This window comes from Colletes latitarsis, chromosome 14, assembly GCF_051014445.1.
Source record: "Colletes latitarsis isolate SP2378_abdomen chromosome 14, iyColLati1, whole genome shotgun sequence".
Taxonomy (NCBI): domain Eukaryota; kingdom Metazoa; phylum Arthropoda; class Insecta; order Hymenoptera; family Colletidae; genus Colletes; species Colletes latitarsis.
Window position 1 is genome coordinate 15,629,899 of NC_135147.1, and position 13,063 is coordinate 15,642,961.

The following is a 13,063-nucleotide window of genomic DNA, read 5'->3' on the forward strand; positions in this document are numbered from 1 at the left end:
CACTGAAACATTACATGCTCCACATTCTCCTTCCCCTGCCCACATTCACACTTTCCATCTTTAATCATCCCTTTCCTTGCCAATGACCCCCTTAGATTATAGTGATTTGCTCTTAGCCTGGAGACAAACCTAATCGCATCTCTACTCACCCCCCTTACCTTTTCAAACCACGGCTTAAACCTCTCCCTCTTACCTTTGACCCAAAACGTCCTAAAATACTTCCTTCCTTTCCATCTCCTTCCTAAACTTCTCCCACCCATCCTTCTTCCTTTGGTCCAGCACTTCCTCAATGGGCAATTTCAAATGTCACTTTACACTATGTGTATATCCAAAATTTATGTTGCTATCTATCATAAAGTTTAAAATATTTAACGTGTTACTACCATTCTCAGTTTCCCCTAATAAAATATTACGTTTTATGAGGTGGCATTGCCAATAACGTTAGACAATAGAACAATGGAATTAACATTAGAAGGAGAAACATCCTATGACTTTAGATCGACGATAATTGGGAATCCGATACCAATTTACTGCGCTTGTAAAAGCAAGGGGTTCCCTCTATACTTCAGCACAGATTGCATCGATATGTGGTCTATACCTACGTATAATATTATCGTGAAGATGCTTATAGTATATAACAATCTACCATACGACGCGTTAGCTTACAAATGGAAGTGGTACTTCTTTAAAATCTTAATTACTGATTGACGTTTTTCAATTTTTGTCTTAATTAAAATTTGTTTAATTTGTCGAACGCTTTCAGTCAAGAAGTACCAGAAATACTTCAAGTTGAAGTATTCCCTAGCAAAGGTATAATATGCCCGAATGCAGTACAGAGTTTTAAGGTGACAATTTTTACTAAAGGAGAACCATGCAGAGTAGATCTCAATATACCTTGTGAATTCTTTAATGTCGGTAAAAGACGTAACTATCAAAGAAGTATCATCAAATATGATATTCTTAAAAAAGAATTGGAAGGACAATTTACTATTACGGAAAGAGGCACTAGTGTGCCAGTAAGTGATATATCTTGTAGTAATAGAATTAAGTCATTTTATAAATGTCTAAGATTTCATTTTTATATAGGAACCATGGTTAAAAATACTAGACAAACCAGAAATATTTTGTAAACCATTGAGTTTACGTTGTTCCATATATTCTGTAGAAGATGAATGTTTAAGAATCAATTTAGCGGAGGAATTAAAAACTGCTCCGTCACGTGCAATTCCCTTTGACAAAAATAGCGGTTGTAACGTTAAAATGGATGAAAATGAAGTTTCTGTGGCCGCATTTATTTTGGAAGGATTATTATGGTAAAAAGAGTTTTTTTTATGTTTTCTTTGACAATGATTGTAATGATCGTCAGTTATAATAACTAAACATAATCAATTTTTTATATTTTATAGGGATATTCTTAATAGTAAAAAATTTATGAAAACTGTCGAAGAAAGTTTAATACCTGGAAGAAATTTGTATTATTCACAATTCACAATGGATCTTTCCGAGCGAAAGAAATTAATACAGAGATCTTATGTATCACCGCCACTGACATTTATTAACTCTATATTAGAAGAAGTAAAAATAATGAGTTCAATCTGTTACATTAATTACTCACAAAACAACTTTGTATATCTTACAATTATACTTTTTCAGATATTATATATCATAGTACACGAAGAATTCTCTTTAGAAACGGTACATTTAATTCCTAAAGAAGACATAAGGCATGTTAATTACCTTAAAACTAAATTAAACAAAGTCCATATTAAACAAGGTAAGAATATTTAATTTCAATTGTTTAAAAGAAAGTTCTTTATTAAATAGTATTTAAGAAAAATAGTTTATGCAGGCATGTATTTTGTAGGTCGCAATTGGTTTGACGAGGAAGAAATAAATTACATGAAAGCAACATCTAAAGTGTCTTTTGTAAATTGATTATGGAAAATAATTCTATTTATATACACATACTGTTGTAAGTAGTCAATATTAACTAGTTTCTTTGTTATATGGATCTGGAATTCGTTTAAATACAGCTAAAAACTTGTCCCCTTTATTCCTTGTTACTTTTTGCCCTTCTTCTGTACTCTCATACAGTTTTTCCACAATAGGATCTACATCCTTTTTAAAAAATGACTTTATTATACACTCTAATAATATTGCAATACTAGTATTAATAATAATATATTATTCTATCATTCTTCTTTCGAAATGAATAATTTGAAAAACTTACCAGTTCTTCCTTGGGAATATCATCAAACAAAGGATGCTCATGAAAATGCTGCACTATCCATTCATGCAGATCTTTCACGTCTGTCACTGTGTATATAATAGCCTTTAAATGATACTTATAATTACTTATCTACATATAAGAAAAATATTAAAATAAGAAACTATAATTGATATTACTCCTTCAGCTAATACATAGGCATATTCTGCTAGCAGCGTTCTGTTTATAATTCTCCATTTGTGTTTTGACTTTTTGAAATGTGGATCCGGGTATAAAAAAAACATTTTCTTCAACTGGAAGAATACATATAATATTAATAATCGAAATGGATTTAAAATTAATATTATAAAAATAAGATTACACTTTGCTTATACCTGCCCTTTGCGAAAGTAATTTGGTAAATATTTCATTGCATTGGTCCTTAGGCACGCAATGTTCTGATATTGTCCAGGATACTGCGATCGTAGTGCAAGTATACGATCCGTGACATAGTCAGAAACTTTCACTCTAATCTCCATACCAAGAATCAGATTATTTGGGAACATTGGCGACAGTGTAACTATCGAATGAATTTTATTATTATTATATGTCAAAGTATGATGCTTAAAGCTAAAGTGGATGTACCCAGTAGTCCTCCATAACCACATCCAATGTCTGCAAACTCCACACATTTTTGCTGCGAATCGTTTTCTTCAGATTTCACTTCAGTGTTTGAAAAATACAACGGATATAATGAACTCCAGTTCATAAAGTCAGGTTTTACAGGACTGAAAAAAAATTTTATTTATGGAAAAGACACGATAATTTTTAAACAAAATTATAGTCTAAGAACGTGTAAAGTTAATAACGCAATTTCATAATGATTTTTCATACAAGTATTTATTTGTTTTACAAGAGACAATTACATACTATTCTATGCAGTGATCTGCTATGGGATTTGAATGTGCGCGTTGTCTGTAGTATTTCTTTTGCGGTAACGGTAGTGGTTCTGTCATGACGACAAAGTTTGTTAAAAACAAGTCCACATGGGAAACACGAACTTAACTTAACCTGTATAAGACCTAACCTAACTGACAAGACGTGAGATTTGTACTTCACGATATTTCTAATTACGTTCGATGAATTAATTTTACTGTTCTCCAATTTTAAAAAAATAAAAAATTATTATAATACAAATAAGGAAAAGAATACTCTAAAAGTTATTCGTGTGCCAATGCTATATGCAGGTGAATTTAACAAAATGGAAGTATTAAATATTTGAACAATCAATATAGAAATGTTTAATTTTTATTACAATCGTAAATGTAATTCTTTTCTATAAATGATTATTGTCAGTATCAATATTCACTATTTATATTCACAATATTCACAAAACTGAGCATTCGAACGAAATCGTCCGAATTGCAACCAGTATAAAGCATAAGTAAAAACGTTTCAAAAGAATAGAAAAGTAGATACGCATCGTGATTCCAGATCGTGGAAAAGAAAATTTTACAGCAACAGATTTAACGTGGAAAACAATTCTGAGGCAGGAGTTATGAGCCAAGTGCGAGTAAAAGAAAATTGAGTTCTGTGGACAGTGTAGATGTTAAACTATCGCCAACTCATTACTATCGTATGATTGAATTTTTAACTATTTTTGGTATTATTTCTCATTATGTTATATGTAAAAATTGCAAACAAAAGGTGGCTTTTGAAGAATCAGGTCTCATAGATATGGTACAAGGTATCAGCAAAAATTCATACAGTGTTATTGTACAATAGATATATTCACATGGCGTCGAAGACAATTTTTGACGATCTATGTAAAAAAGTTGTCAAAGAAGAGCAAGAGGAAAATAAAAAAGAAGGTAAGATTTGAAAATAACTAGAAAGTTTCTGGTGACGGATCTTCGAAAAACGCGGTTTCACGAGGGCTTTAATTCATACGACGCGTAGTACCACAGACGATTTATACGAATAGACAGACCTTTCACCAAATGTATGTATTTTCGGCTCATTTTTCTGGGGTCTCGAAACCCCATTACCATTTTCGTGTCACTCGCAACGTTACCAACGGGTTTACAAGTGAACATAAGAGGAAGTAAGACGGAAAATGAAATTACAAAAATTTTATTATTTTTCAACGGAATAAAAGCTGTACGATCCAGAATTGGACATCAATCGATTAATTTGTTTGATATTCTACGGGAATGTTGTTTAATACTTTTTTTTAGGTACCCATGAGCTTGTGGCGTCGCCTTCCATGCTCGCCACCAGAAGAGTCGCGCTCTCACAAGCGCTCGACTGACCCCTCCGTTGTTATATGTATACATATACACTCTTCGAACGACTTCCCAATATCCCAGTTGTCTAGGGCAGGGCCTGCTAGAAAGCCTTACTGATAAGTCCACTAGCAGGCCCGGCGAAACGAGGAAGCAAGCCTCCCCCCCCCCCCCCCTCCTTTCCTTTTCTGTCCTACAATTCTCACGAGCAGACCCACACCGCAGCGACGCAACCGCCCACAAGCCTCTACTACATAAATAAATTTCAATGAAATACATTCAATATTGTATAGGAGATCATTTTAAAATCAACTATTCCATCCGGTCGTATGCTTCCTATCTACAAACACAGACTCCGGTATACGAACATACCTCGTCTGTGCTATAACAAACAATGCCCAGAGTGAGACACGAGAGAACGAGTAAAAAAGAGAAATTACTTTGTCGATAAATCGCGCTACTATCTTGATTCATTTATATCAGGGAACAGAATTAAACACGTGTTTAATTCTTTAACAATTCTTAACAATATGAATAATGAAAGGGCCTATGAGTTTACGTAAATATTAATTTTTTTCTCTCTGTCATCTTAAAGGAAGCACACTCGTGTGGTGGCGGGAGGACGTCGCCCAGGCGCCGGGCATCGTGGGCGGCCCCCTCAGCGTGGCAGACGACCCTGGCTGGGAGGGGGATCCTGAAGGGAGCCTCCTCCCGCCAGACGGCGCAGGGTCGGACCGGATGGGGGTGGGAGTGCCTCCCCAATTCGGATCCGGCGCAAGGGGAGGCACTCTCGGTGGCATGGTGCGGCCATGACCTACCAGCCGCCGAAGGGTAGAAATGGGGTCGCGGGCGGTTACGAGTTGGGGCTCGCAGCCGCCACTAAACGCGGCCCCGAGACGGATGGTTGCGGGACAGAGTGGCCTCGTCCTGCCGCCATGAGACAGCGTGACTGCCGGGGGGATCGTTTGCCCCCCCCGTGGATGGGCGCACAGCGCGGGCACGGGGAGGATATCGGAAGTATGCTATAGCGATTCCCGGTATCCTCCCAAATCGTGCGGAAGGGTCACCGTGGGGTTTTTAGTGGGCAGGTCCTGCGCCCGTCACTCCATGGGCGCAGGGAATCCCACACACCCCACCCGCCTCTCCCCAAAGAGGTGGGAGGGAGTCTTTCGAAGATTTTCCCCACGAAAAAAAAAAAAGTAGGGGTTCACCTCCCCTGCCGCCTGGACAACCAAACGGGTGCGTAGGGATGTTTCTGGAGCCCATTTCCTTCTCAACTCGAACCCCCTCCGATATGTAATTTTGGGGTCGTCAACCGATTTTCGCGTTGACTTTCGGTTCGATCGATTGGCCATCGACTTGGGGAAGAAGGACTCATTTTCATGCCTCGTTTGAGCGGAAAACTCCTCCCTCACACCCGAACGTGGTGGAGGAAGAGTCCCAGGTTACCCTGGACGAGGGTACCCGAGGTTTCCTCCTTAAGTCGAAGGGCGCGTTAATTTGTTAAAAACAATATTAACATAATTTTCTTATTAGGAGAAAGAAAAGTCAAAACTAAAAGTGATAAATAGATGTAAGTATAAGTTTTATTTATCATTGTTTCAACATTCGTTTCATAAATGTTCATAAAATTTTTCAACAAAGTAATGTATACGCAAAACTAACCTGCTTGTAATTTTAAATTCTAACTTATTTCTTTATAATATAAATATAGACAAAATGTCATATTAATGTATAAAAACTTATGAATAATGTTAAAAATTTAATTTATATACATGTCACTTATGTTATAATTTTATGGTTAATATTATAAAGTTTCGATGGTTTTAATCGATTTCTTCTTTCGTTTAAAATTAGTCCGGCTTTTGAAAATATCCTTTCGCAAAGTACTGAAGTCGCAACTATACAAAGTAGTTGATGTATTAATTTTATTAACAATGGAAACTGAAATTGGTGTCCCTTCCACCAGATTAGGGGATCTCCATTTTTACTATAAAAATAGAGAATTATTTTTTCTAATATTTTCATCTAATATGTGTCAAATTGATAATTCGTCAGATTCTGTATATATGCTTGTTTCAGATTATATTTCAGGGGGTCTGTATTCATTTAATCTGTTTATTACTTCTGCTTTTATTAATTCTATTGTGTGATGTGAAAAAAAAGGCATGTTTAAATCTTAAATCCAGGAAAGTACACAGTTGTATGATTAGATTGTCTTCTATTGTATCAAATCGAGTTAATTGATGTTCTATGTTATTTATTATTTATCAGACACTGAATGAGAATGCTTTTTCCTATAATGTACTGCATATATTTTTTAATCTGGAAATTAGTGATATAATAAATGAAGCTGTTGGATATTTTTCGCCGTTATTAATTTTGGTTGCTGATATTGACTTTGATATTACTGTCAATTTATGTAATATTTCCCACTCTGAATTTGAAATATATGGTAAATTTTTATTAATAATAGCTACTGTGGTTTTAACTGGTTCTTCTAATAATACGAATCTATTGATCATATAATAAGTTGAATTCCACCTAGTGGTGACATCGTGAATTAATTTTAGTGGGTTTCTGCCTGATGTTATCTGGTAAGTTTTTAATTTTTCTGCTGCTGTAGTGCTTTTTTTGAAATATTTAAATTATTCTTACATTATCAAGGAACGAATTTATACTGTCAATACTTAAACTAGATTTTATTATTAAATTCAATATATGGGCAAAGTATATGATGTGTTATCACAAAATAATTTGTAATGACATTTTTTATATTTAGAATATTGTTTGTTGCTGCAGACATATTTAATATTTGTAATATATTTTTACAGTATTTTAAATATTTCAAATATAACATTTGTTATATTTTGAATTCTTTTATTTGACTTTAATTTGCATAATTAAAGTCAAATAAATTCATAATATAAGTCAATCATCTACTTGTATATTTACATATTAATTGTAATTAAGCTTACCTGATGTGTTCTTTGTCTCCATGCTAGTGAAACAGTGGGATGAACTCCACTAATATGTTTTTTTAAATTTGTAAACTGTACACTCCTTCTTACTTTCGCTCAACTCTCGTGGCGTCCTCTCTTCTTTCTGTCTTCCGCTTCCAGTCTCTTTCCCCTAATTGATTCCTCGCTACTCCGCATCTCTCATTGGCGTTTTCTTTGTCTTAAATCTTCCTTATGCCTCCGCCTTATAGTGGTGGCGCTGACGTTTACCAACTCTACCTTTGTCGATCTTCGTTCCATTTCCGTCTCCATGGCCTTCTTTTCCCGCCAACCGCCACGGGCCCCCCTCCGCACCCTCGCCACCCTGGTGGACCCATACCTTCAAGTATATTTTACTTTTCCCTACTGAACTCCCCCTGACCTTCTTTATTTATCACCCACACACCTATTCCACCTATACCACCTATACCACCTCCCCCTCACAGTCCTTACACTCCTCCAACGCTTAACTCACTATTTTACTATAAAATCCCAGATCTTCCTCGCAACTTCACAAGACGTTGTCATTTTTTCTACGCCATCTTTTTTTTTTGTTTTTTTTTTATAAGTATAAGTGATGATATTACTGTAATTTTTATAGTATTGCGAGTTCATAATCTAAACATTATATCTTTTAAATGAAAAGCGTAAAAAGTATTGAATTATTTCCTTTACTCTTCATCATATTCCTATCACTTCTTGCGTGTGTCAATAATTTTTATCTTGTAAAGAAATAGAAGACATTCTCACTTTCTTTGATCATTTGTTCTTGCTAATGTGTTCTGCCAACAATAAGAATATACAATGATAGTAAAAGTTCATTAAATGTAGATGTTCATTTTCATGGCAAGGATAGAAGTACTCAATCACTAACTTTCATTATGTATTCCTATTCAATTCAGAGTCTTATTAACAGAAACGAAAGAAAAGTGGAGATATAAGATATAATGCGTATAACCTTATAAAGAATTAAGTTATTAATTTGGTTATGTAGTTTCTGTCAAATTTATTCCTATGTTAACTAGAATGTTTAATGATAATAACATTTTAGACAAGAAAAGTGTGGAATTGAAATGGAAGAAATATATTTTTTGAATCTAAAATCCCGTTTTTTTTTAGAGAAATGAAATTACTGAGGATTAATGTGTACATTTTTGTTGTTATATTTTTAGATATCTTTGACAACTTTTAACAATAAGTTTTATAAATATTTCATTTACAGATCATTAATAATCAATACTTTTCAACTGTAAATAATTTATCTATCTTTAGAGGTATATTTAAAAATGTAAACTTATTACAAATTTCTGCAATTGTTTTTGTTAATAACCGATTTATTTGATAATAAATAAGAAAATATTAACAATTTTTTAGAAACGTTAGTCTTTTTACTAATTATTTTTCATATGTTTATATTCTGCCCATATTCTGTTTGATATTAACAAAAATATACTAATTTTTGGTTAACGAAAGTATTTGAACGATTAAATTTTTACTTCTAGCGTACAAAATATGTATGTTAATCCGAAATATTTAAAATAATTTAATATTCATATTCAAATACCTCAAATATTCGCACCATCATTGGCACTGATTATTCTCTTAGATGACGTTCCATTCTGTGTTAGCATTTTTGAGAAGTTAGTTTCAATAGAATTAATATTTCTAATATTTTATCCATTAATATTTGTTTTGGCGTAATTTGATATTTAGTCTTTTTTCGATTTCTACCCACAGGTACTCAATTAGATTGAGGACCAGGCTTTCTAGTGGAATATTTAACATATGTAATATAATATAAATGATTCTTTGATAATTCAAACTGTGTGTTTAGGATCATTATCTTGTTGGAATTAGAAGTCTTTTAATAATCCCAATTCTCCGGCACTATCTTTTAAATTATATTTTCAAATATTTAGATATTTATATTTATCAAGTGTACCATCAATAAACACTAATTCTATGGCCTCAGTAGCTACCATGTAGCCCCCATACTAAACTGATAGTATTGCCATCTCTATGTTTTATGATTTATTTTAAATGCATTGCTTGCAACTTTATATTTGGTTCTCGCCACACATAATTTCACCATTAAATTTGGATTCGCCTGAGAACACGACTTTGTCTCAGGAGCAAGTATTTATTTTATTAACATAAGGTATTTTTTGTGGAGCTTTATCATGAAAATTATTGTCTCACTGTAATTGTCGATATAATCAGGGCTGAACCTACTTATCAAACATTTTTTCAACCATAACTGACAATATGGAAGCAGATGTTGCAGGATCTTTTTATATTTTGCAAATTATAGTTTTCACTTTTCTACTTGTCAATTTTGTTGAACAACCTGAACGAACTAGTCTTTTGATTTTCAAACTTTTTTATTATGTAATGGGCTCTAGATTTATTTCTGCTTACAATTTTTGTGATCTCGTTATAATTATACTCTATGTAGTTTTAATATTACTTCTCGTTCACAGTTTTGTGTTTCTGATTTTTTCCTATTCATATTCATTACTACATGAACAGAACTACTTTATTCATATCCAAACAATGACTTATGATCAACTAAATATTCCCTTGTTTACATTCAGCATTGCAATATAAGTTTATATAAGTTTACTAATTCATATCATGCATTCTTATTATAGTTGATCCAATGCTAATCAAAATACAGAATGAAGGTAGAGGTCTTTGTAGGAAAAGCAAACAATTGATTAAACTAATATTACATATATATATATGTACTACGTAAATCCATGGTTTACTAACTTTAGTTATGAAATCCCACTAGAGTTGCTTCAGTATTAATAGGAACTCAGAATGATACTGGAAGATTTTTAAACAAAAAAGGGTATATATTTAGAAAGTGACACATATATGTATACGCTTAGCCTCACTGGCGCCCCTATGACTGTAAAGTGCAAACGGCATGCCTTGGTCATAAAAATGAGAAAAATGTTTAATATAATAAAAAGAGAACGTATCATCATTTAATCAATTTATTCCAAAAACCTCGCAGTCTGCTGTAGCAATAAGTACTCATTTTTCCAACAAATCGATCAATGTCATAAACGTATTTTTTAAACCAAGTCGGAGAAGTTTGAAATACTATGTATCATCGTGACCTGCGTTACGAAGGTTTGCGCTTGGCATTGGCACATGGTGTATGTGCATGAGAAATCAGCTGTTCAGCCCTGTAGCGCCAACTGGTGGATGACGCTTCGTGCAACGGGCAAAAGAAAGCGAGATACATTTTTGTGTTTCGATTTTATCGTGTGATTCCGCGTATGTTCTAAGTCGCGCAGCGGGCACGATGTGATTTCGCGATTAAACGGAAAATGGTGCAACTAATTCGCGCTCGTGCTGTTCGTGTTATCGAGTAACAGGACTAGATATCTTTGAAATTATCGTACACTCTCAGGTGAGGTTAGAATTTGTACGACAAAAGCCTTTCCACGAATTCTGTGTAATCGAAGATCGCAACAAAGAAATCGAATCCCTTTAGAGAAAATCGTTGTATTTATTTACAAAACATCATCCAGTAACGATAAAATACAATAGACTTTTATATTTAATCTTCATTTTTCGCAAAACTTAAAAATATCTGTCGTTATTTCATTAATTTGTTTTCGATTTAAATAAACAGCTCGTTCTTTTGTTTGCATCGTATTTGTAGTGAAATAATTTCACTATTTATTTGACGTTATATTGATTTTACGGAAATAGTGACTTTTACGCAGCTAGCCTTTCCAAGAAATGAGTGTTTCATTTTAAATTGAATTTTTATAATTTGTTCGTGTTTAATATTGTCGATCTTTTACGTGGTTATCTTTCGGTTTTAGGCAGAAGAACTACGATTTTATTATACATGACGACGACGGACTTCCAGAGGAATCGATTTTTTGTTTAACTGGTAAGTTCAACCAAATCAAAACCATTTGATCGTTGATAACGTTTACAACGACTAACAAGCATAATTTAACGTTCCACGATATCGTTGCATTGTTTTATCTGCAGCCAATGCGCTGTATAAAACTTTACATTATCTATACGCGTATCCGATGCATTCATTAACTCTTAAAAGTGAGACCTGTGTGATAAAATCTTCAGAAAGGGAACTAATTGAATCAGCTGTTCATCTTTTTTAATAAAATTTTTAAAAATTTAAATTGTAAATTTTTTAAATTGCAAGTTAGAGCAAAATGAATATGAATATTTATTAATTAGACAAATTATGAATATTTATTAATTGGACAAATTATGAATATGAATATTTATTAAATAGACCAACTATAGCATTGCAGGTATTAGTTTCAAAGTTCTCAATTGAATTGTTTAAAAAAATATTATTTTTAGTATTTTTCAGACGGTCTTTCCGACTGATTAGGAATAATTTTTAGACATAACTAATAGCAAACTAAAAAGACTAAGATAGAAAATGTATAAACACGTGTTCGGAAATGACATTGCATGTCTCGTTTAAAAAGGCCTCCAAGCTAAAATAATTGATTTTTTTTGGGAATTCATTTCTGAAAACATCGGACCCCCATAGCCAGTTATGAAAAACATTTGACTAGCGATAGATTTGGCTATGAACGAAGCTACAAGTAGGTTTTTAAGACGAACAAGTATGCGTGCAAAAGTCAAAGCTTATTGAGGACACTCGGTATATATTATAATTTATCGTAATGGATCGATTAAGTCTCGAATAGGCAGGCAGAAGCGTATCGAAAGATCGAATTGGTCGCATTCTCATGTAAACATAACCGAACGTAACCCCTTCGGTCAGCAACGGACGAAACTTTCGTTCGTGGTAACGTTCGTTTCCCATGAATACGCGCGACGAGTGGTGTCGAGTATATTTTGTGTTAAATGTTTGTTATCTTGCGTGTCGTTGAACAACATGAACTCATGGCTGCCAGACCCGAGGATGTGGTTGACGTTCGAATCGGACTCGAATTGGGTAAATAACTTTACAGCTATTTGTAACGAATATGGTGATGCATGTGTATGTTTCGTGTTATATCGTGCCACGCTGCAAGGCGAACGTTAATCGAAATCAGCGATCGTTAAGCAAAATTTCAGCGCAATTCCATAGAAATTTGTCGCAAATAAACGTGACACGATCGACCCGTAATAAACGTCGAAGTGATATTTTCGCGGCATTACTAACCTAAAATATTTCCGAGCGCGCCAATTTCGGTGGCAAGTTTTGCTGGACGTTTCATTGACTAAGATTAATATTCCGTGGCGGTTCGGTAGAATAGACGCGTGTTGCGTCTATTTGGAGAGTGATATTTCGAATGTTGCGATCGGTCGATTCACAAAACCGCGTGAAACGTGAAAATGCAATCGTGACTTGGCACCGAACGCCGTAGTACAAGCTTGATTCATCTCGGCCGTTATCTGAAAAGCGAACTGCCCTACTTATTTATATTTATGTATTTGAAACCCGCGACTGAACGAAACGATACGATTCGTCGTCCGCGTGACCGAGTTTCTCGTCGAATTCACGTCCTACAGCGTAAATTCGTTCCTATTTATTTAATAATAAAATTAAATGATTTAGT

At 34.0% G+C, this 13,063-nt stretch overlaps 3 protein-coding genes across 9 annotated transcripts in view; 2 read left to right on the plus strand and 1 right to left on the minus strand.

Annotated features, from left to right (window-relative positions):
* Window positions 1-1,935, plus strand: part of LOC143349660 (cilia- and flagella-associated protein 65) — a 21,213-nt gene extending 19,278 nt beyond the window's left edge. Inside the window, exons 14-19 of the mRNA XM_076781069.1 lie at window positions 424-677; window positions 764-1,016; window positions 1,087-1,313; window positions 1,407-1,575; window positions 1,654-1,774; window positions 1,865-1,935. Coding sequence (XP_076637184.1) covers window positions 424-677; window positions 764-1,016; window positions 1,087-1,313; window positions 1,407-1,575; window positions 1,654-1,774; window positions 1,865-1,935 — 1,095 coding nt within the window. The remainder of the gene's footprint in view (window positions 1-423; window positions 678-763; window positions 1,017-1,086; window positions 1,314-1,406; window positions 1,576-1,653; window positions 1,775-1,864) is intronic.
* Window positions 1,530-10,280, minus strand: LOC143350308 (tRNA (guanine-N(7)-)-methyltransferase). Of its 7 annotated transcripts, none has more exons than XM_076782335.1 (7): window positions 9,055-9,712; window positions 7,470-8,272; window positions 2,852-2,994; window positions 2,602-2,786; window positions 2,407-2,520; window positions 2,231-2,332; window positions 1,530-2,118 (listed from the first exon to the last, which is right to left on the minus strand). In XM_076782335.1, the coding sequence occupies exons 3-7, from the start codon at window positions 2,973-2,975 to the stop codon at window positions 1,987-1,989; spliced, it is 657 nt and encodes a 218-aa protein (XP_076638450.1). In that variant the 5' UTR covers window positions 2,976-2,994; window positions 7,470-8,272; window positions 9,055-9,712; the 3' UTR covers window positions 1,530-1,986. The 7 variants fall into 7 exon arrangements, with proteins under 7 accessions (XP_076638450.1, XP_076638449.1, XP_076638452.1 ...); XM_076782334.1 differs by lacking the exons at window positions 7,470-8,272; window positions 9,055-9,712 and adding exons at window positions 3,137-3,215; window positions 3,294-3,562; XM_076782337.1 differs by lacking the exons at window positions 7,470-8,272; window positions 9,055-9,712 and adding an exon at window positions 10,263-10,280.
* A 433-nt stretch (window positions 10,281-10,713) lies between these two features.
* Window positions 10,714-13,063, plus strand: part of Arms (Ankyrin repeat-rich membrane spanning) — a 162,320-nt gene continuing 159,970 nt past the window's right edge. Inside the window, exons 1-2 of the mRNA XM_076782304.1 lie at window positions 10,714-10,914; window positions 11,336-11,406. The gene's annotated coding sequence lies outside the window, so the exon portion shown is untranslated. The remainder of the gene's footprint in view (window positions 10,915-11,335; window positions 11,407-13,063) is intronic.